Raw genomic sequence first — 22923 nt, forward strand, 5'->3', positions numbered from 1 at the left:
GGGGGGGGGGGGGGGGGGGGGGGGGGGGGGGGGGGGGCCTGGACAACGGCTTCCCAGAATACAGATCAAATCACAGAACACTTCTCAAAGTGAGCCCCCAAAACAAAGCCTCACATCAGGGCTTATATAGCCTTCTCCTGGCTCAGAGAATGTAACAACCTTCTGGACCCACTGGCCAATCAAAAAGTATCTACTGAAAAACAAGCCTCCCACCCCAGGCTTCAGGTGCACTTTAACCTAGGGGCAGGGAAGATCTTCCAAATTTGCATTCCCATTACAAGTGGTCTGCCATTTCCTCCTCCATCTCATTTTACAGAGGAAACTGAGGTAAACAGTTAAGTGACTTGCCCAGGGTCACACAGCTAGTGTGTATCTGTGGCCAGATTTGAATTTAGGAAGTTGAGCCTTCCTGACTCTAGCACTCCATCCAATTTGCCACCTAGCTGCCCTTTTCTATCTTGATAGGACTTGCCAGAATTTGTATTCTCTTGGAATGGCCTTTGAGGATCCAAGGTCACCTACAGGGCATAATGAAATATCAAAAGTAGAACTTCAGACTCACTGGGCTCATTACCTTTCCCCCAAAACCCTTCTCTCTTCCTAACTCCCCTCTTACTATTAAGGGCACCACCATCTTCCCAGTTACTCAGACTTTCAACCTGGGTGTAATCCTTAACTCTCCACTCCCCCTCACGGGGCCTCCCCTCCCCACATCTAATCAGCTACAAAATCCTATCATTTCTAATGTCATCACATCTCTTGAATATGCCCACTGCTCTCCAATGCCACCACCACTATCCCCCTCCAGGCCCTCCTCAGCTCAGGCCTGGACTATTGATTGCAGTAACCTTCTGACTGGTCTCTCTGCCTCAAGCCTCTCCCCACTCCAGGCCATCTTCCCCTCAGCTGTCAAACTGATCTTTCAACAGCATAGGTCTGACCATGTCAACCTTCCTCCCCATTTCAGTGAACTCCAGTGGCTCTCCATTACCTCCACGATCAAAAATAGTATCCCCTATTTGGCTTTTAAAGCCTTCCATAATCTGGCCCCTTCCTGCTTTCCCAGTCCCCTTCCCCTTTCCCCTCCTCATCTTCTACAATCACTGACTGGCCTTCCCGTTGCTCTCATGCTCAAACACTCACTTTCTGTACTTGTGCCTTCTCATTGGCCGTCCCCCTGCCTCTGATGCCCTCACTCCTCATCTCTACCTCCTGGCTTCTCTGACTTCTTTCAAGTATCAGCTAAGATCCCACATTCTGTAGGAAAATTTTCCCAGTCCTCCTGAACACTAGTGCCTTCCCTTTGTGCCTAGATCCAGTCTATCTTGCCTGTATGTTGTTTCTACATAGTTAGTTGCCTGTTGTCTCTCACATTAGACTGGGAACTCCTTGAAGGGAGAAACCTTTTTTCTGCCTTTCTTTAGTCAGACTTTATGCAGGGATACAAACTGTATCTCAGCTGCTTAGCACAGGGCCTGAAACATAATAGATGTTTAATAAATGCTTATTGACTGAACAAGCCTGATAGGAAATAGTGTAAGCATTATCATCCCCTTTTAACTGATGGGGAAACTGAGACTCAGGTGAAATGATTTGTCCAAGGCCACTTGGCTAATTAGTATCAGATCAAGATTTGAAACAAGGTCTTCTCTATTCAGTTCAATTCAAGAAGCCTTCTAGCACCTACTTTGTGCTGGGAAGCCTAGAGATAGAATGGCCCAGTTAGAAAAATAGACCTTGGGGAGGATAGGTGGCACAGTGAATAGAGCACCTGCCCTGGAGTCAGGAAGACCTGAGTTCAAATCCAGCCTCAGACACTCGACACACTTACTATCTGTGTGACCTTGGGCAAGTCACTTAACCCCAATTGCCCTGCCCCCCCCTCCAAAAAAAGAAAAAAGAAAAGAATAGACTTGTCCTCAAGAAGTTTATATTCTGCTGGTGGATCCAACATATAAAAAGAGAATGAAAAACAAGATAATTGTAGGCCCAAGAGAGTCCTCACACCAAGTCAGGTCAGGAAAGGCCTCCAAGGGGGGCATCTGAGCTGATTCTAGGGACAGCATATTTGGCACTAGTCCATATGGCCTATTGACTATGGCCTATATGGAGACACATAAGGCCTCAGAGGAAGGAGAAATGGTGGAAGGAAAGGACCAAGACAGAGACAAAGAGAGGTCTCTGGACTGGGGTGGACAGGGGAGGCTTCTCTGAAGAAGTGGTATTCAAGTCAGGCCTTGACAGAAAGATTTCATCATTTCATAATCACTTTTCTCATGTCTGACGTTACCACCCACAGTTAGGAGATGCCTATTTCCCTTAAATCTTTGCACAGGGCAAAGAATACTGGATTTTGGATAAGAAGGCCTGGGTTTGAATTTGGGTTTGGCTTCTTCCTACCTTTGTGACTTCGGGCTGTCAGTTGGGTTCAGCAATCATTCATTAAATACCTATGTGTAGGGCACTATGCTAGGCAGGTGCCAGGGATACAAAGAAAACCCCAAACTGACCCTGCCTATAAGGAACTGACATTCTCCTGGAGGGGAGGGGGAAGGAAGGGCTGCCCCAGTCTGGGTCTCAGTTTTCTCATCAAAAATGAGTGTTGTTCTAGGTCACCTCGAAAGCCCCTTCTCATTATGACATTCTATGTCTTAAGGTTTCTTCTGCTTTTAATAGACTCTGTTCTCTGTCCTACGTTCTCTTCTAGTTCTGACATTCCAATGCTAAAGTGTCTTCTCATCTGAAAGTTCTGGGTCATTAGATCTCTAACTCTGACATTCTGTTTTCTGTATCTCAAAGTCATTCATTCATTCATGTATTCATTCAGCAATTATCAAACATTTACTATGTGTCAGGCATTGTACTAGACGCTTGAAATACAGACTATCCCCGTGCTTGACCTGCTGGTCGTTTGAGGGCCGACCTCTCTACTGGGGAGCATGCTACTTTTGCCAGGCATGACTGCATTCCTGGTAGGACTTTTTTCTGTGATGCTTCAGTCCTGCTCTCAAGGAGTTTATATTCTGCTGTAAGCAAGTTACTACTTCTGTCCATGCCTCAGTTTCCTCATTTGTCAAAGCAGGGAGCTGAATTGTTGAACTATATGATCTCTAAGGTCCCTTACAGCTCAAAAGTCTATAATCTTTTAGCTTTGTTTGCTGTGATCAGGTTTCTTACTCTAGATAGAGAGCCATTTCCCTCCTTAAGCTTCTCCGTAGAGCCAGCTTCTTAGAAAATTGAGCCATAGTCTTTAGCTACATCTTAGTTAGCTTGGAGGTAGAGAGAGTAGGGGGTCATAGAGTCTTCTGTGTCAAATTTTTCTGTTTGGAAAACCCCTGAATTGCTGCCTTCCCTTATGACTTCAGAGGCCTCCTGAAGTGTCCAGGCAGAAGCCAGACAACCTGCTTTGACTCTCTAGTTGCATCAGCCCATGTACAGCTGGGAAGTAAATAGTAAAGAAAATTCAAAGCTTCCCACTCCTTTTCCTAGAACTGGGGCACACAGAGCCCATGTGACCAGGAGCAAGTCACTGCATTTTCCACTGCATCTCAGTTTCCTCATCAGTTAACGGATGGTAGTCCATCCTTGCCTTACATACTTCACAGTCAGGGTATTTGGGACTGGACCTTATTGTCATTATTATCAAGGACATCAGCTATTGCTATACCTCAAGAGAAATGTGAAGGGAACAAGGGAAGAGCCAGAAAAGGGAAATGAAAATGACTAAGGTATTGCCATATTGGTGGAGGTAGTGTGGGACACTGGGAAGGGACCTGATTTGGGAGTCAGAGACCTGGCTTTGAGTCCCAGCTTGCTAGTTGTGTGACCTTGAACAAGCCACTTACCTTCCCTGAGCCTCAGTTTCCTGATCTGTAAAACAGGGGCAATAATAAACAGAGCCACCCACCTGATTAAAGGTAGGATCGGTAGATTAAATGACATCATAAGGTACTGGATTTAGAGTTAAAAGGGACTTTCTCAATCATCTGCTGAGGAAACAGAGGGGTAAAGCTTGGAAGTGACTTAGAAAGCTGCAAAACTAGGCTTAACATGCAGTCTTCCTGGTTCCAAATCTTAGATAATAGCGATGTGAAAGTGTTTGCACTTTTCATTCAATGCTGTGGGTATTAACAAGTAGAGATCTCTGCCTTTAAAGAGTTCACAGTCTGGTAAGAAAGCTACAATTCACAACATGTGAAAAATTAAATTTTGTGTCTTTGTGTCCTAACTTCCCCTCCAGACCTTGGACTTCCCAAGGTAGAGACCCAGGTCAGCTTCTTTACTCTGATGTCCCTCTCCATTCTCAATCCCCCAGGAGAATTTTTGCACACAATAGGTGCCCAGCTAATAGTTGTTAATTTAATTTTATTTAAACAGTAACACAAGATAATAGAAGAAATTTCACAAGACCCTGGTAGTGTCAAGTTTTTAGGAAAGAGAGTTTACAGTGTCTGAGGTGGTCAGAGAAGATTTTTACCAGAAGTTAGGAAGTGATTTGAGCCACCCTCCCTGGAACAGAAGGTGATTGAAGAGCATCAAAGGAAGACAATTTGGAATAATGGGTAGGGAACAGACTACAGAAAGCCTTGAATGCCAGGTTGAGTAGGAGAAAGAACTCTGTATCTGGAGCCAGAAGACATGAGTTCAAAACCCTAGTTTTGTGACCTTAGCCATCTTACTTTATCTCTCTGAGTTTCCCTTTCCTTGTAAAATGAGGGGATTGTGTCCCTATGGCCTTAGCTGGCCGATATGGTTCCTTCTAGGTATTCATTCTATTATTCTAGCAGTTGAGGCTGTACATTATAGAGCAGACATTCAGTCTCCATGAGGACAGAAACTGGACCATAATACTTACGTGAGCTACCACGCCCAGGTGTGTCAGGAAAGGGCTTTGTCAGTCTGAAACCACTCTACAAATGTGAGCTGTTATTTTTATTATTAAAGTGGAAGGTCAGGGGAGGGGAAGAGAGGAAGTCTATGAAACCTAGAAGGCATGAAGAAGGAAAGCAGAGACTTGTTCACCAGATCCCAGAGGGATGAGGAAGACACGCTCACATTCTTCCTTCCAAACACTCCCTTTCAGACTTCCCTCTATCAAAGGCACTGTCATTTTTCCAGTCTCCCAGGTTTATAACCTTGACGTCATCCTCAAGGCCTCACTCTCACTCAACCCCTACCTCCAATCAGCTGCCAAATCTTGCTCCTTCACTTCCACAGCATTTCTCACAGATGACCCATTCTCTCCAATCATACACCTAACACCTTAGTTCACGCCCTCATCCCCTCTCACCTAGATTATTGCTGTGGCCTCTTCATTGGTGTTCCTGCCTCAAGTCTCTTCCCATTCCAGGCCTTTCTCTACACTGTGACCAAAGTGATTTTCCTTATGCACCCATCTGACCATGTCTCCCCTGCTCCTTTAACTCCATTGACTCCTTTGGAACCAAATAAATACTCCTCTAGTTTTGACAGGCCTTCACAACTTGGCCCCAGCCTATCTTTTTCAGCCTCACTCACATGACTTCCCTTCAGTACTCTACAATTTAGCCAAACTGGCCTCCTCTTTGTTCCCCCCACACCACACTCCATCTCCTACCTACATGCCTTTGCATTGGTCATCCCACCCCCTCCTCCCTAGGCCTAGAATTTACTCCTTCTTCACCTCTGCCTCATAGACCCTCTCTCCTTTGTCATTATTCAGTTATGTCCAATTCTGCATGATCCCGGGGACTTTTGTTCATGGAATTTTCTTGGCAAAGATACTGGACTCGTTTGTCATTTCCTTTTCCAATGTGTCACCATTTTACAGATGAGAAACTGAGGCAAATAGGAGTTAAGGGACTTGCGCAGGATCACATAGATAGTAAGTGTCTGAAGCCACATTTAAACTCAGATCTGACTCCAAGCTCTATCTACTGTGCTATCTAGCTGCCCCTTCTCCTCCTTTAAGAGACAGCAAAGCCACCACTTTCTACATGAAGCCTTTCCTGATCACATCCAACTGCTAGTGTTACTTTGTATTTATTTTCTTTATATTTATTCTCTATATATTTATATAGATCCTAGCTTTCCTTATTAGAATATAAGCTCTTTTCAAGTAGGGAGTGTCTCCTATGTTATATTGGTATTCCTCAAACAATGCCTTGAACATAGTAGGTATTTCACAAATTCTTGGTGATTGATTGGTGATGCTCAGGAAATTAAGAAGAGACATTCAGAACAAACTGAGGGAAACCCTTCTTCACACAAGGGCTATGGAGTTTGTTACCCCATTCAATGGTATAGTGAGGAGTGTAAGATGAGATCTGATCCCAGGTCATAGATCAATAAAGGTAGTTAAAGGTATGGGATGCAATGGGGAAAAAATCTTGGACCCAGAGGTGTGAGACAGAACCAGAATGAGACAGGCAAATGGAGTTTCTCCCTAGGTGTAATGCTAAAAGGATTTAAGATCTTCCAACCCATTAATAGGCCTCAGGTGGAGCCCATTAAGGGAAGTTTGCTTGTAGGAAAGTTTTCACACCTTTTGCTAATTTCTAATTAGGCACTGAGTCACAGGTTGTGATATGTCTGGCTCTAAGAAGTGTATATATACTCTGAATTGGTATTTTGCTTTGGGGGCTCACTTAGGAGACAAATCTTATGATTCCCTGGCTGTGGTCATATGTTCAGAGCTCCCCAACTGCTCAGATGTAAAGGCTCCCTCTATCCAGGGATGTATGTAAAGTGTATAGTTGATTCAGGCAGTTAGAGTCCTATCTATTGGTCTTTATTTCTCTGCTTATATTTTCTCTGTTTATATTTTCTCTGAAGTTCCTAACTCAATTAGAGAATGTAATTTGAAAAAGATTGTTGACCCCTTAAACAGCTATCTTTCCTTGTAAAGCAGATCTAAGATCCTGTGCCAGCAGCCATCCTGGGTATGCCAGTGTGGTTGTCGCTACACTAGCATGTGGGCATCTAGGGATGCATTTTCCCTGCCGTCACTGAGTCCCCATGCTTCCCCTACTGGTCTTCTGAGGGTCTTTCTGGCCCAAGGTCTAACAGCACCCATAGCAGGCCTATCTTCTGTGATGCTTCACCCCTTCTCCCACAACTGAACATAGCCAAGCACAGTTTTGGCTAGTTACCCATCTAGTCAAGGACATGAGTTCTGAATCTATCACTAATTAGATTTTAGGCAAGTCACATCTCTTGTCTGGGACTCAGTTTTCCCAGCTGCAAAATGAAAATATTGCATCTAGATATAGAGCTGGAAGAGACCTTAGAATCCATCTAGTCTGACACCCTTATTTTTAGAGGAGAAAATGTGACCCAGAGAAATTTAATAACTTTCCCAAGGTCACATAAGTGGTTACAGCAAAGTCAGGATTTGAACCCAGGTCATCTGACTCAAATGGTCTCTTAAGGTCCCATTACCACTGGTATTCAGCTTTTTAAGGGGAACTAGGATATATGGGGTCATAGTCCTAAATTTTGGGGTCTATTTGATCCCTCTCTCAGAAAATCCCTTCTTCAGAGACAGACTATGAAGCTAGAAGGTCTGTGGATACTATCTTAGTTGACATTTTAAAATATTCTTAAGGCTTCTCTAAAGGACAGTGAAAGAAAAAGAGAATGAATCCTAAAGGGCAAGAAAGGCCTGGCTACAAAAGTGCCTTGGAAATAGAGTCCACCTCCCTTATTTTACAGATGAGAAAACTGAGACCCAGAAAAGGGAGTTAATAGATGGCCAGTAAATGATATTCAGATCCAGAAGCTACATCTTTTCTCTCAGGTCAGTCCTTTTTCTAACATGAGAGAGAGAGAGAGAGAGAGAGAGAGAGAGAGAGAGAGAGAGAGAGAGAGAGAGAGAGAGAGAGAGAGAAGACTCAAGTTAGCATCTGTGCATTGAGAGAGTGATGGAGATGTTCAGTCACTGAGAGGTGAGGAAGACAAGCCCCAGTGCCGGAGGAAAGAGCACTAGGCTTAGAGGAGCTTGTTCTTAATGATCCGGGTGGCTTCAGTTCCTTCTCTCAGCCTCGGTCCTTTCTTCCTTCATCTTTAAACAGAAGACTGAATGATCCTGAAGATGTGCCTTTCAGCTTGACTACTCTAGATGCTTAGACCTATTCCAGCTCTACCATTCTGTGTTCCAAGGCCTCTTCTAACCTTGGCCTTATGTGAAATTTATGACAAATCTTGTTACCATGAACATCTACTTAAGGATTATGTATATTCAGCACAAATAGGTGGTACACTGGACAGAACAATAGATTTGGAGGGAGGAAGTCCTGAGTTCAAATCCACCTAAGTCACTTAACTGCTGTCTAACTCTGTTTCCTGTCTGCCAAATGGGGATAATAATAGTACCCACTTCCCAGAGTTGTTGTAAGGATCAAATGAGATAATAGCTGTAAAATGCTTTTCGAGTCCTAAAATAATATTTAAACACTAGCTATTATTATCTGACTTCAGAACACTTTTTTGGTTTTTTGAGGCAGTCAAGGTTAAGTGACTTGCTTGTCCAGGGTCTGCTTATTGAATGCTAATCCATTAACAAATATTTGTTAAGCACCTACTATGTTCCCAGCTCAAATAAGTACAAAGAATGAAACGGGCCCTATTCTCAATGAGCTTACTGAGCTAATGGGGGAGACAGCAAACATGTATTAAAATATATGTTGATTAGAAGTCAATGTACCAGAAAGTGTGATTGTTTGAGAAATCAGTGAGGTAGAGCACTGGTCTTTGAGTCAGGGGACCAGGGTTCATCTCCTGGCCCAAGCATTAGTTGTGTGAATATGAAAAATCAATGTACCTCTCTGCACCTCAATTCCTTCATCTGGTGTCCTGACTCCAGATGGTAAAAATAATAATAATAATTCATATAAACCTAAAGCACTATAGAAATATGAGCTATTGCCATAAGTTAGCCTGACCCCCTCCCTTAACAGATGAAGAAAGTGAATGGGAGGGAGATTCACAATGCTACATTCACATTTGGAAGGAACCTCAGAGGTTATCTACTCCACTTGGGACTTGGGGAAATTGCAATCTGCTGGAGATCACACAGGTAACAGGCACTGGAGGTGGTGTTTGGACTTGGGTCCTTTGAATGCACAGCCAGTGTTCTTTCGGTGGTTATCACTCTATGAGGTGACCTGTCCAGCATCACATCGCTAGTGACAGAGCTGAAGGCTGAACTCAGATCTAATGGCTGCCAGTTATGGACTGTCTTTACAATTTCATACTAAGTGTCAGGAAGCGAAAAATGTCAGACTGAGAACCCAGGGGGCTGTAATTAGTATTGGGGAAGTCAGCCCCAATCCCAGAGCCAACCTAATCACGATGGCTCCCATAAGAAAGGGAAAAACCCCAGGCAAGCCTAACCCAACCCTAGCTTGCCCAGCCCCATGGTGTCTACCACAGGGTAAGAAGATTAAAGATTAACCCCTACCCCTCCCTAGTTTCTTGCCTCCACCCCTCAGGAAAGGCTAGGCCGAGAGCTCGGTAAATCCTCCCAGAGAAATGCTTGAAATCTAGGAGGACAGATAGGGGGATCAGGGAAGAGCCAGAGGGGATAGAGGGGCAGGGTGGGAGGCCAAAGTGGCCCAGTGGCGGCCTGACAAGAAGGAACTGGCCACTCTGGACAGGCAGGAGAGAATGCGTCTCTCCAAAGCCCTTGTCGACATGGAGATGGCCGATTACAGTGCTGCCCTGGACCCAGCCTACACCACTCTGGAATTTGAGAATGTGCAGGTGTTGACCATGGGCAATGGTAAGTCTGCCTGGAGAGGCACTTAGGGGAGCTGGGGCAGGTGGTGTGTCCAGATGTGGACAACCACATACGGATGTATAAAGATGTATGGTCCTGTACAAACACATGGAAGTTATGTATTGAGGTTCTGTGTGGCTCTGCTGAGGCCTGGAGTCGTGTGTGTGTGTGTGTGTGTGTGTGTGTGTGTGTGTGCCTCCATGCCAAGGTGTATGTGTGCACAGGTCAGCTTGACTAGGTCATTTCCCCTCACTAGTCCTCATTTTCCTCAAATATAAAATGATAAAGTTGAACCAGATTATCTCTAAGGTTTTCTTCCAGCTCTAATAGTCTGTGAACTTCGTAGAGATATGTCCAAGTGCCTGGCAGAAACTTTTATAGAACATAGAGCATATTGGCAATCTTGATTGTGTCTTCACTTTGCTGAATCCACTAGGCCAGGGCTTTGGCTTCCCTGGCTTCCTTCTAGTCCTTGCTAACTAAAATCCCACCTTCTACCGGAAGTCTTTCCCAATCTTCCTTAATTCTGGTACCTTTCCTCTATTGATTGTTTTCAATTTATCGTGCAATATTTTGATCGTATGTAGTCGTTTGCATGCTCTCTCACCCATTTGATTGTGGTGAGGGATTGTCTTTTGCTTTTCTTTGTATTTTTGGTGCTTCCCACCATGCCTGGCATATACTAGGTGCTTAATAAATGTTTATCGGCTGACTGACTGATTTGGTTGTTATCAGGGGCCTTCTGTATCTGACAGTGGACTGGGGCACCAGGCCTATGGCTCCGACATTCCTCAGTCCAGAGAACGGTGGAGCAATAAGGAAAGAAACCCAGGGATATAGTGAGACTGGAAAGTGTATTCCCAGAGAAGGTAGATGGGGGGAGAGGATGCCAGTGTATCACAGGGTTCCCTGGGTTAACCACAGGAGAGAAACTAGGAGAAAGAATTTTTGACAAAGTGGTTTCAAGATATAAGAAGTCACCTGGGTATTGTGTGTATATAGAGATCTGTATTTGTGTTGTGTATTTGTATATGTATATAAGTTCTATTTTTAAGTTAATTTCCATGTATGCTTATGATGTTGCTGTTGTGTATAAGTCAGGCTACAAATATGTCTGGGTTGGCATGTAAATCCAGATCTCTGGGTGCCTATGTTGCTATCCCACATATATGGTCACATATATGTACAGGCACATATATAGACTTAGACTAAGTGGAAGGATTGTTGGCTTTGGAATCACAGAATCTGGTTTGAAATCTTGGCTCTGCCACTTACTACCTGTGTGGACTTGGGGGAGTCACTTTACTTTTTGACCTCAGTTTCTTCATCTGTAAAATGAAGGGGTCAGACTAGATGACCACCAATGTCCCTTCCAACTCTAAATCAGAACCCAGATAGTCTCACATATATACAGATATATAGACTGAGCCCTCCTAGAGTGTTTACTGATCCTAGGATCTGAGATTATCAGATATTCCTTCTTGCCTCAGACTGGCCCAAGAAAAATAAAGACTTTTGAGTCCATCTGAAGCTAGAAGTTGAGGGGTCCATGAAACAAAAAGTTTCCAGGCTGTAGTAGCTTAATGATCTCCTTTATAGTGATCTCTAAGCAAGAAAGCTTGGTAGCTGTGCAGTCCAAAGCTAGAGAAAAGTATAGAGATAGGAAAGCAGCTTGGATTCAGGCAAAGAGACATGGACCGGTCCCAAATCTACTCCTAACTGGCTATGTGACTAAGGGCCAGTCACTTTCCTTTTCGGGGCTGTTGTTTCCTCCTCTATGAAATTGGGATAATAAATGGCACCCCCATCATTCTCCATCTCCCAAGGGGGATGATGGTGATCTTATGATCAGGAAAACTTCCGAGAAAGAGAAAGTTATGTTGGAATGACTGAGAGCACAAACTGTCCCTGTACAATCATTCCATCTCTTAATGAGAACACAGCATTGGCTATGGCCCAAGGTCTGGTCCTTTCTCAGATCTGTGAGGAAGGTACTTTACAAATTGTTGAGCATGGTAGGAAAGTGTTCTACTGTTATTACTAGGGATGCCCAGGCCTTGGGATACAAATGTTAACCTGGAGTGTTCAATTCAAGATTAGTTAATTTTTTTGTATGTCATGGACCCCTTTGGCACTCTGGTGAAGCTTGTGTTCTCTTTCTTGGAATGTTTTTCTTTTTAAAATTTATAAAGGGAGGAGATGTCAAATTTCAGTTAGGGGTTGGTGAAAATAAAGATGTGAATTTTTTTCCCCATTCAAGTTCTTCATGTACCCTCTGGAGATCTGGGGCCTTTCCTAGGGGTTCCTAGGCTCAAGAAGCCCTTTCCTGGGGGTTCCTAGGAAGCCTTTGCTTCCTACCCCTAGGTATGGGATGCTGCTAATGGAGGCCAGGCTCTGGCTGGCTGGGCTCTACAGACTTTACAATTTATAAAGCACATTCCTCCCAGAAGCCTGGGAAGGGAATGCAAATACTTATTATCTCCTTTTTATAGATTAAGAAACAGCCTCAGAGAGAGAGGAAGTGACTAGCTTTGGATCATTCAACAGAAAAAAGATGCAAACCCAGATCTTTTGACTCCCAGGTCCAGTGTCTTATTCACTGTCTTGATACTTCCCCTAGAGTAACTACAAGCTTCTCCTAGGCCTCCCCTTCCGGTGGCTTCTGTATGCTTCCTGCAAGGACAGTTGAGAGGAAGCCCATGAGCTAGGATCAGGGCCAAGGGGCTGGGCTCCTCTGCCTCCTAGTTCATAGGATGGAGTCTCTGGGAGTCCAGATTGTTGTAGCATCTTCTTGCCAGTTTCTTCAAGGACCAAAGGGGCAGAAGGGATCCATGTCCCTCCTGTACAGGGGCCCTACCCCACTCCAAGTGACTTAGGAAATACACACAGCTCCCTCTTTCACTAAGCTGAGGAAGCAAGAGTTTCCTGGTGTCCAAAGAGCCCTTAACTGGACGTGAAGAGCTCCAGGTTCTAGATGTCATATGATGTGACCTTTGGCAGGTGATTTCTCTCTGGGATCAGTTTCCTTATTTGTAAAATAAGGGGAAAAATTTTAGTTGTATGTCCTAAGGGCCCTTTGAATACTAACATTTTGTATTCCATGGGCTAAAGATTTAGAACTGGAAAGGACTTTAGAGGTTGACAGGTTTAGCTCCTTCAGACCATAATAATAATAGTAATAACTAACATTTATATAACATTTGCTAAGAATTTTACAATTATTATCTCACTTGATTCTCACAACAACCCTGGGAGGTAGGTGCTATTATTATCTCCATTTTATGGATGAAGAAACTGAGGCACAGAGGTTAAGTGACTTGGCTAAGGCCACACAACTAGCGAGTAAGGCTGGATTTGAACTCAGGTCTATCTTACTGTAAGCTCAATGCTTGATCCCCTGTACTATCTAAACTGCTCTAAACCTGAGAAGGACCTTAGAGGCCGTCTAGTCCAAACCCCTAATTTTACAGAGGAAGAAACTGAGATCTAGAGAGTTATAGTGATCTATCCAGGATCCCACAGATTGTAAGCGGCAGAGCTGGAATTTGAACCTAGTTCTTTGACTTTAAAAAATTCTAGCACGCCTTCCATTATGCCATTGTTCTAGAATGTTTTGCCTGACCAGTGTGTGGAAGAGGAAGGAGCTGAAAACGAAGTGACTTGGAATTGTTTTCCTAATGAGCAAATTGATCTGTGACTGCCCTTCTCTCCTCCTTCAGATTCATATTCCCACCCCCACCCCCACCCCTTCCAGATTCTTCTGCATCCAGTTCACCCTGGTGCCTTCCAGAGTTCAGAGCTGGGGAAAAGATTTCACCCCAACCTTACTGGCATCCATCCAGGGCCTCTGCTCCGAGGTCTGATGGGAGGAAGTCCAACACCACCACCACCATCCCCCCTACCCCCTCACCCCCCCCCAAGCCCCAGGGCATTAGAGGAAAGTTGGTCATTCTCAGGTCTCCAGCCTAAGCCTCCAGGGATGCCTGGCTATTCTGCACTCAGAACCCAAATAAAACTTGAACCTGCCCAGGTCTCTTCAGTGTCTCTCTAAGTAGCCAAGGTTGGGGGAAGGGTCTGCACTTCTTATGGATGGGGACTGTTGTGATGAGAGGGAGAAGAGGGCAAGTAAAGGAGAAAGGACACACAGCTTAACAATTACCGTGCCTCGGGCAATAATTCACAGAACTCTTGGGGCAGGTAGGCAGGGAGGGCAGCTGTGGGGCCCCTAGGTCTCATCCCATGGGGGTGGAAGAACTTCAACCCAACCAAGCTGAAATGACAAGATTTCGAATCTCTCTGCAGGGTGAGGCCTGGAGTTGGTCTGAGAGCTGTAATCATTATCGTAATCATCACATATGTGTTCTATATGTACATAAATAATACTCCTATAGAATACTGGAGGTGGCGGGTCTGTAGAATTCCTCTCATCAAAATCTGGCCTTAGGCTCAGAGAGGAAATTGAACGGGCTAAGGGAACTTGTCTGGTTGGTTACAGAGCCAGGGCTGGAATCCTAGATGTCTGCATCATGCTCTCACATAAATACCCCTTATCTACCAATAGGACCTGTGTCCTTCTCTCAAGTGTATTTCCCATCGGGACAGAAATTATACAGAGCTGTCCAGGAAGCCCAGTAAGTCAACTCTGTTGGAGGGAAAAAAGAGGCAAGCAGAGCCAGGCAAGGGAGTCTAGTGGAAAGCAAATTTGTACTCAAAGTCAAGAGACCCAAGCTCTAAATCAAGGCCCAGCTATTCATTAGTTGTTTGACTATGGGCAAATCACTTAATCTTTATGAGTCTCAGTTTTATCATCTGCAAAATGGGGTTTATAACGTTTACACAACCTCCTTCCCAGGGCGGTTGTGAGGGGAAACACTTTATCAGTCTCTAAGCACTATATAAATGAGAGTCACCATCATCATCATTGTTATTCTAAGCTCTCTCCCTGGGGACTGGGTAACAGTCCCTAGTCCTTAGAATAATTGAGCTCGAATTGAAAGAGAACCAGCTCCAACCAGGAATCTAGAGCAAGAACCTAGAGTGAAAATTTCCCCTTATTCATCATCACAAGCCAGGCACTAGCCTGGACGAAAGGTCTGTAAACTTCTTTTTTTTTTTTTTTTTAACGTAATAGAACCTATAAACTGACTTATTTAAATTAAAGTTGAGTTGTTCCATCCCTTCATTGTATTTGGGAACCAATGCATTGCTATAGGGAGACTGTCATTTTTTAACAGAAAAGAATTTGTTTTAGAAATAACATCCTTACACAAACATCATTCATAGAAAATGTAAGTTTACCAAGATAACAAAAGCCTAAGTCTCCTTGCACATTAGCTCCACAGAATCCTGGGGAACTTCCACCACTTTCTGCACTCCCCTCCTCTCCCTGCCCTGAGGTTTTTTTGGAAACTTTGGGGGGCTTCCCCGGGACTCTAACAAACTTCTATGGAATTCCAGGAAAGGTTGAGCAAATCTTCCCTGTGATCATCTCCCCCTAAATTTGGACCCCACCCCCAAGGTAGATCTAGAGATTATCTAGTTCCTTAGCTCTCTAATCTCCCCTTGGTGGGGGGTGGGGTACTGGACCAGCTTGTCATTCAGACCACCTACATGTTCATGGTCTGGTCCCTGGAATCACTTAGAGACTGAATCCCAGGTGACTTCTTGGAGATGGAGGGAATCCTGGGTGTTTGGGAAGTTAATAAGGAGCACCCTGTTTCCCATATCAGTATCAGCCTTAGACTACCATGCCTTGCCCATACCGGCCTGCCCAGGAATCTGTCTGGCCTGTGCACACCTTTTTAGAGATTGGATACAGCTGCACTGAGGTGGGGGTTCAAAACTCCCAGGCATTTATTTACTTCATCTTTCTCTTGAGGTAGAGCTAGAGGCTACGATTGGGTCAGTGGTCCCCAGGCCTGTAGCCCCAACTCAGTGGGAGCTGGGAGAACCAGCTTCTCAAATTTTAAAAATTGTACCGTATTCTATTTTATTCTTTCACAATCCCTTGAGATTACAGTGGTTGCTTCGGAGACCTAGAGGCCACTGTGCTGAGAGAGACCCTGGAGCAAGTATAGGAAGAGGGAGGGTTCTAGGAAAGGTCAATCTTAGAATAGGCAAAGCCAGGTTCTTTCTGCCCAACTGCCACTAGTTTTTCCATCTTGCTGAACTGCCTCTGTTCTGTGCCCTGGAATCATTCTTTGGGTGCCCCAAATAGTAGGGTACAGTTGAAAGAACTTGGATGGGGAATCAAAGGTTCTGGGTTCTAGTCTCAACTTTATCCATTTGTGATGACTGGACAAGTGATTTCTTTTCTCTGGTCCTTAATGTCCTCCCCTGTATAATGAAGGGGTTGAACTAGATAGTCTCAAAGATCTTTCTAGCTCCAAGCTCTACCCAGCCCCTAGATACTCTCAAGTTTGTGCCTCCTGATTCTCAACTCCCTTTTTCTCCCTCTACCCCACCAGCATGTTGTGAGCCTTGCTGGCCAAGTAGATGGAAGAGTCCTTGTATATTCCCCTGAGGGGAGGGGGAGGGGATGGTGTAGAGTAGATGGAAGAGATTTCTGAACTTGGTAGCAGAAGATCTCAGGATGAGCCCCAGCTCTGATACTTGCCTAATTTCCTGATCTGTAAAATGGATATAATAACATATTCCTCACCTACCAGGAGGAATTATTACATTGTCAATCATAAAAGCCTTAGAAATGTGTACTCCTGTGACCTGGATCCTTCCCCAAGAGGCTTCCCCAGGGTGCCCAGACTTGATCTAAACCTATAGAAACTGGATAGACAGCTCTTTACTCATCTCATGGTGGAACTAAGCTAGAATAGGGTCTCCCAGAGGGGAAATAATTACTAATAACAGCTCATATTCCTATAACCCTTTAAAGTTTACAATGTATTTCCTTATTGACACTGTGTACTAGTGTATCATTGGCTTGATTTTACAGATGAGGAAACTGAGACCTAGAGAGGATAAGAGACTTGCCCAAGGTCACACAGATAGTATTGGAAACAGGACTCAAACTTGTGTCTTCTGATTTTTAAACTGAACATTCCTTCCACGTTAGTGGTCACTCCTACCCCACCAGCCTTTCTCATTCACCTCTATGCTCTCTGTCCCTACACAGATGCATCTCCATCTGAAAGTGTCAACCTCAATGCCCCCAACAGCCTGGGTGTCAGTCCCATGTGTGCCATCTGTGGGGACCGTGCCACAGGCAAGCATTATGGGGCCTCCAGCTGCGATGGCTGTAAGGGTTTCTTCCGAAGGAGTGTGAGGAAGAACCATATGTACTCGTGCAGGTGAGCATTGGACAGGAAGGAGCCTGGGAAACCCTTCTACCCATGCCCCTGGATAGAGTGCTGGACTAAGAATCGGGAAGGAATGGGTTCAAATCTTGCCCCTGATACTTATTGCCCGTGTGGCCATGGGTAAGTGAGGTAACCTCTCTGTGCCTCAGTTTTCTTATCTATAAAATGTGAATAATAATAGCACCTATCTTATGGTGTTGGTATATGCCAGACTGGGTTCAAAACCTGCCTCTTACCCTAAGTAAAAAACTTAACCTTTCTAGGTAACTCTAGTGGTATGATTTATAGAAAAGGTGACAGTCTGCATTGGTAGAGGGAGTTTTCCACATCTGGGAATTTTCTGTACAAGTGAAATCATAAGTCCAGTTCATATACATCCATCATCACCACCACCATCATCATCATTATTATCATACAATGATGATTACAATTCAGTATCGGGTCATCACCACCAGAAATTACAGAGGGATTGGCCATCAGAAACTCAGACTTACCGATAAATACAAGGAAATGATAGAAATTGCAAACCCATCACAACAGGCTTTGAAAATTTAACACTTGCTGAATACCTAGCAACACATAACCTGTTGAACAGAATTATATGTACCAGAAGCTTATTACCTTTTATGGCCTAAGGCATGACAAGTCCCTCTGCAACAAGTACAGATCCCAGATATCCTGGAGAGCTCAAGCAGTAAACCACTATGGAACTAGACCATTATCGCAAGCCAAACTATTACCCACAATTACCTAGACATCACATTCATCCACAAAAAAATTGAAAGAACAACATTTTCTGGAGATATTACCATACCAAATGTGCATCATCTCCAAGCTTCATAGAATAAGTTTCCAGAATACAGTCATTAACAGTGGAACTCGCAGGCAAGTGGAAGCAGGATGAGGAGTGCATTATCCCTGTTGTCCCAGATGCTCCAGGAGGTAGACCCACCGCGCATACTGACAGCATTTTTTCCGTCTATTCAGCAGTCCACAGAACAGTAAGCCTAAAGCCTTACGATAGTGACTTTTCCCAGGACCTTTTCTAGCTGAACCCATCAAACAAGATGAAAAGAATGATGTTTCTGGCAATCAGCAGTAGATGACCACCTCTCCTATTTTGCTAAGATTGAAGCCATCTGCTTTATGTCTCTTAATATTCTAACATTCCTTTCTGGTCCCAAAGGATACTAATAGTAAAAATGACTGACATTTACATGGCACTTTCCGTAATGTCTATCATGTGAACCTCACAACAGCCCTCATCCACTTCCCTGACTTCAGTTATGGCTTCTAAGTAGATAACTGTCAAATCTAGGTCTCTACCCCAAAGCTCCAATCTTACATTTAAACTTCCTGTTAGACATCTCTACCTGGACATCTTCCTGATACCTCAGATTGAATATGGTCAAAGCAAGAGTCATCATCTTCTCCTCCTAGCCCCAAAATGCCCTTTCCCTTACCATCCCTATTTTCTATTGATTGCTACCCTCTATTTGCCCAGGCTCAAAATTCCAGTTATTTTTAACCCATTCCCATTTCCTCAACCCCCATATCCAATCAGCTGCCAATTCCTGACCATCCTGCCTCCCTATCTCCTACCCTACCCTATCCTACCTCCCACATTCATGTTTTTCTCTTGACTAACAGTTAGCAGCCTAATTCAGTCTCTCACTACCACTTGTCTGGATTGTTGTCTCAGCTATTCTCCCTGCCTCCGATCTGTCTATTATTTTATCCATCCTTCACACAATTCCTAGGCAACTTTCCCAACACACTACTTTGATCATCTCATTCCTCTAATCAAGAACCTTCTGAGGGTTCCCATTGCCTTCCAAATAAAATATGAACCACTTAACCTGGTATTCAGTGTCCCTAACAAATGTAATCCAACCCACCTGTTTGGTCTCATCTTTCATTGCTGCCCTACACTTATTCTATATTCCAGGCAAACTGGACTACTACCAGCCCCCATCCCAATCTCTTTTTTTTTTTTTTTAAGCAATTGGGGTTAAGTAACTTGCTCAAGGTTACACGGCCAGTTGCTTCTGGGTGTGGTGCTGAGTGTCTGAGCCTGGGATTCGATCTCCAGGTCATCCCAACACTGGAGCCGATGCTCTCACTTGATGAGCCACCTGGCCGCCCCTTATCCCAATCTCTTCTTATGCCACTCCCTTGCCTTATGCCATTTTTCAGAATGTAATCTCCTTGAGGACAAGAACTGTTTCATTTGGGTCTTGTACCCCCAGCATCTAGCAGAGTACCTCACACAAATGGGAATTGAAGAAATGTCTGTTGAGTCACATTGGATTTGTTCATGAGGTCCTCTGGGCTAGAATGGACTCCTTTTGCAGTGCTAGCTTGCTGAAACCTTCCTTTTTTTCAAAGCCCAGCTTAGGACCCCCTTGTCCAGGAAGCCTTCTTGGACTTCCTCCAGCTGAAATCTTGTCCTAGCACTTTGTCTATAACTTGTTTGACTGATGGCCTCCTGCTTTGTTATTTGCATATATGACTTTCTTATGTTAGTGGTAAGCTCAGAATTATGGAATGTCTAGAAAGGTTTAGACCAACCTCTACCTGACCTCCTCTTCCACATCCCTGACCAGCAGTCATCCAGACTTCTTTTGAAGGCGTCTTCAGATGGGGAACTCACTGCTTCCCAAGGCAGACATTATTCTTGTTAGGAAGTATCTAAGCAGAAATCTACCTTTCTGCAATCCCACCCACCCACTACATTGATTGTAGTTCTACCCTCTGGGACTGAGCAAGGCAGGTATAAACCTGCTTGCACATGACAATCTTTAGAATATTCCCCGTTATGTACTGAATAAAGTATGAGCTTCTTATTCTGGCATTTGAGACCCTTCTGAACCTTTCTTTCTCACACTACTGTCCTTTGTGGGTCCAATGTTCCAGTCTCTATTCTCTTATTTCATGGTCCTTTGAAAGCAGAAGCTTCATCTTGCTTATATCTCTGTTTCTACTGTGCTGACCCCAATGTTATGGATGTGGTAGGTACTTATCTGTTGGAATTGAATTTCCATTTTCTCTCACCTCTCCTATCTCCCCCTGCCCCCAATTCCCCCCAGGTTTAGCCGTCAGTGTGTGGTCGACAAGGACAAGAGGAATCAGTGTCGTTACTGCAGGCTGAAGAAGTGTTTCCGGGCAGGAATGAAGAAGGAAGGTGAGCTCAAGTTGCCTGATCCTCCACCCTTTGGGGGCAGAGCCATGATTTTATGGCTTGGCCCGTGGCCCTGGGTTAAGATGGTTAAGGAAAACGGCAAGCTAATGGTGGAGGAGAGGGTGGGGCCATGTTCTTGAAATAGAAGTGAAGAGATAGCTGGCTTCTCCTTCTCCTCCCAGCCACACGGACTCACCCAGCCCAAGGTGTGGAGAAAAGGACTGGGTCCATGAGTTTCCTCTCCACCAGAGGACTTGGAAAAGGGTGGTGCCATTTCACACAATTTGCATTTTCTCTCGGTAATAGCCCCCCCCCCCCCTTCCCAGCCTCACCCTCATTCATGCTCTTTAGGGAGGTTAAAATGGAAAAATTATCAGCCTGGGTTTAATCCTTATTTTTACACCCTCACTCATTGTGTGACCTTGGGTGAATCACTTTCCTTGTCTGTTAAAAAAAATGAAGGGGTTGGATGAGATCTGAAGTTCTTAATCTTTTTTTGTATGTGTCTTGGAAGTGTTTTGCAATCTTGTAAAACCTACAGACCTCTTCTCAGAATAATGTTTTTAAACGCCTATGGTAAAATATCTAGGATCACAAAAGAAACCAATTGTACTGAGATACAGTTATAAAAAGTTAAAAAAAAAATAAGTTCATGGACCTCAGGTTAAGAACCCCTGGACTAGGCAGTCTCAAAAACCCCTTCTATCTCTGACATTCTGTGATATAACCTTTGACTATGACATTGATCCATAGAATACAAGGTAAGGTTGCTTCTCCACTTTGGGCCTTGGTTTCCTCAACTCCAAAATGGGTCCCTTACAATTCTAAATCCTCTGATCTGTCATCCCCCACCACACACAGAGTGGGTGAAGCCAGAAAGCTGTCCATAGTACCCACTCTATACATGTTTATTAAATAAGTTAATTTTAGGATTATAGATTTAGTACTGGAAAGGACCTTAGAAGCCATCTAGTCCAGACCCCTCCTTTTACAGATGAGGAAACTGAGTCGTAGAGAAGTAAAGCAACTTGCCCAAGTACATGTAAGCAGGAAAGAGGCTGTTAGAATTCAAACCCAGGTCCTCTGACTCCATATCCTGCAGCCTTTCCACTGTCCCATGCTGCCTCAATTTTATGTTTCCAGTCAAATATCCTTCAATGAACTTTCAAGCCTCTCAATCCCACTCATTCTGCAGTTCTATGACTAGCCCTGTCCTCTGCACACACACACACACACACACACACACACACACACACACACCCCAAAGCACCAACATGGAACCAGGGCTGGCTTTTCACAAAGCTATGAAAGCTTTTCTGCGGAGCCTGTCCTCCTTCCCTCTTGGCCCTTACTCTTCCTCTCCAACACCTTGATCTTCTTTGAGCATTGGCTCTGTGTGCTATTCCGGTAGGATGTTATTCTTAGTTCGTTGCCCCAAATGCTTCCCATGGATATTTGCATTTTAACAAAAATGACTTTTTTTTCATGGTGGTGTTTCAGGCACTGAACAAGCAGACGGGTATTTTTTTTTTTTTTGTCTGGAGGGGGTGACTCAGCAGACAGCCACCCACTCTGCCTATGTATAAGGCTAGATTTAAATAGAAACACTCATATATCTTTACACCATGTATGTTCTAGCATATTGACACTGAAAGCCTTTAGAAATCCTTTAATTGATTGACCTTCGTCATTTTACAGGTAAAGACACTGAGGCGCAGAAAGGGGCAGGGACTTCTCTAAATCACAGAGTAAGAGTATCTAGTTTGGAGTTAGGACTAGAACCCAGAGCCTGGCTCCCAATCCAAGGAGTCCCTTACCTTTGCACTATCATCTCTTTGCCCGCACCTGCTTAACAGACATTTCTATACTCATAACTTTGAGAGAATCATTCTCCCTTCCTTGATACTTATGATCATCAAGGTGTCTTCCTACTATACAAATCTAGGATTCTAGGATACTCTACACCTACAATCCTATAGTAATCCTATACCCTATGTGCAGACCAATGTACCTATATGCACACTCTCATCCGGGAGCCATTCATCTCCAGCTTCTCAGGAAAGCTGTTGGCAGAGGGATGCGATTTCCAGGTTGTTGGAGATAGCTTCTTGTCTACTTGCTCTACTTGCCAGTGTATATAACAGTGTATACCAGGCCAGTGGGAGATCTATCTGAGAGCACTGGCTGATGCCCAAGTGTAGTTGGGGAGGGCCGGTTGGTAACAGATTAGTGTGGGCTGGTAAGTTTTGTTGGTTATTTACAAGGCTGGGATAACTCTTCTGTTGATGCACACACAACAGTTAATGTGACAACGGACCCAAGTTACTGATTGCCATTGGTGTCAGTCTTTGAGTAAATCAATGGTATTGGTGTTTCCACTAAGTAGCTATGAAATACCTCCATAAGGGCTCAGAGCACCTAACTTCCTTTCTCCTGCCCAATAGGAGAATCTGAAACCAAGAAAGATTTCCTTGGGTAGTTCATTCATCAATTTGGGAAGGCCATTTGTTTGGGGGGTCTGGCCATTAAGGTCCTCCTGGTAGCCACGGGAAGAGGAGTATTTGGAAATAGAAACCTCAGAAGTGAAGAGAATGAAATAGTCCCTAGAGCACAGTAGACTCGGCAGTCATTTGAGATATTGGAGTCTCTAGGCTTTATCTCAATATCTT

At 44.2% G+C, this 22923-nt stretch overlaps 1 protein-coding gene across 2 annotated transcripts in view; it reads left to right on the plus strand.

Moving 5' to 3' along the window:
* The first annotated feature begins 9533 nt into the window (after nucleotides 1-9533).
* The window catches only part of HNF4A (hepatocyte nuclear factor 4 alpha), a 33529-nt gene continuing 20139 nt past the window's right edge, over nucleotides 9534-22923 (plus strand). For both annotated transcript variants that reach the window (XM_069071821.1, XM_069071822.1), the window contains exons 1-3: nucleotides 9534-9760; nucleotides 16890-17064; nucleotides 20163-20257. In XM_069071821.1, coding sequence (XP_068927922.1) covers nucleotides 9646-9760; nucleotides 16890-17064; nucleotides 20163-20257 — 385 coding nt within the window. In that variant the 5' untranslated portion in view covers nucleotides 9534-9645. The remainder of the gene's footprint in view (nucleotides 9761-16889; nucleotides 17065-20162; nucleotides 20258-22923) is intronic.

This window comes from Petaurus breviceps, unplaced genomic scaffold, assembly GCF_028583685.1.
Source record: "Petaurus breviceps papuanus isolate PSGF00001 unplaced genomic scaffold, PetGlider_PUasm1.0 90845, whole genome shotgun sequence".
Lineage (NCBI taxonomy): Eukaryota > Metazoa > Chordata > Mammalia > Diprotodontia > Petauridae > Petaurus > Petaurus breviceps.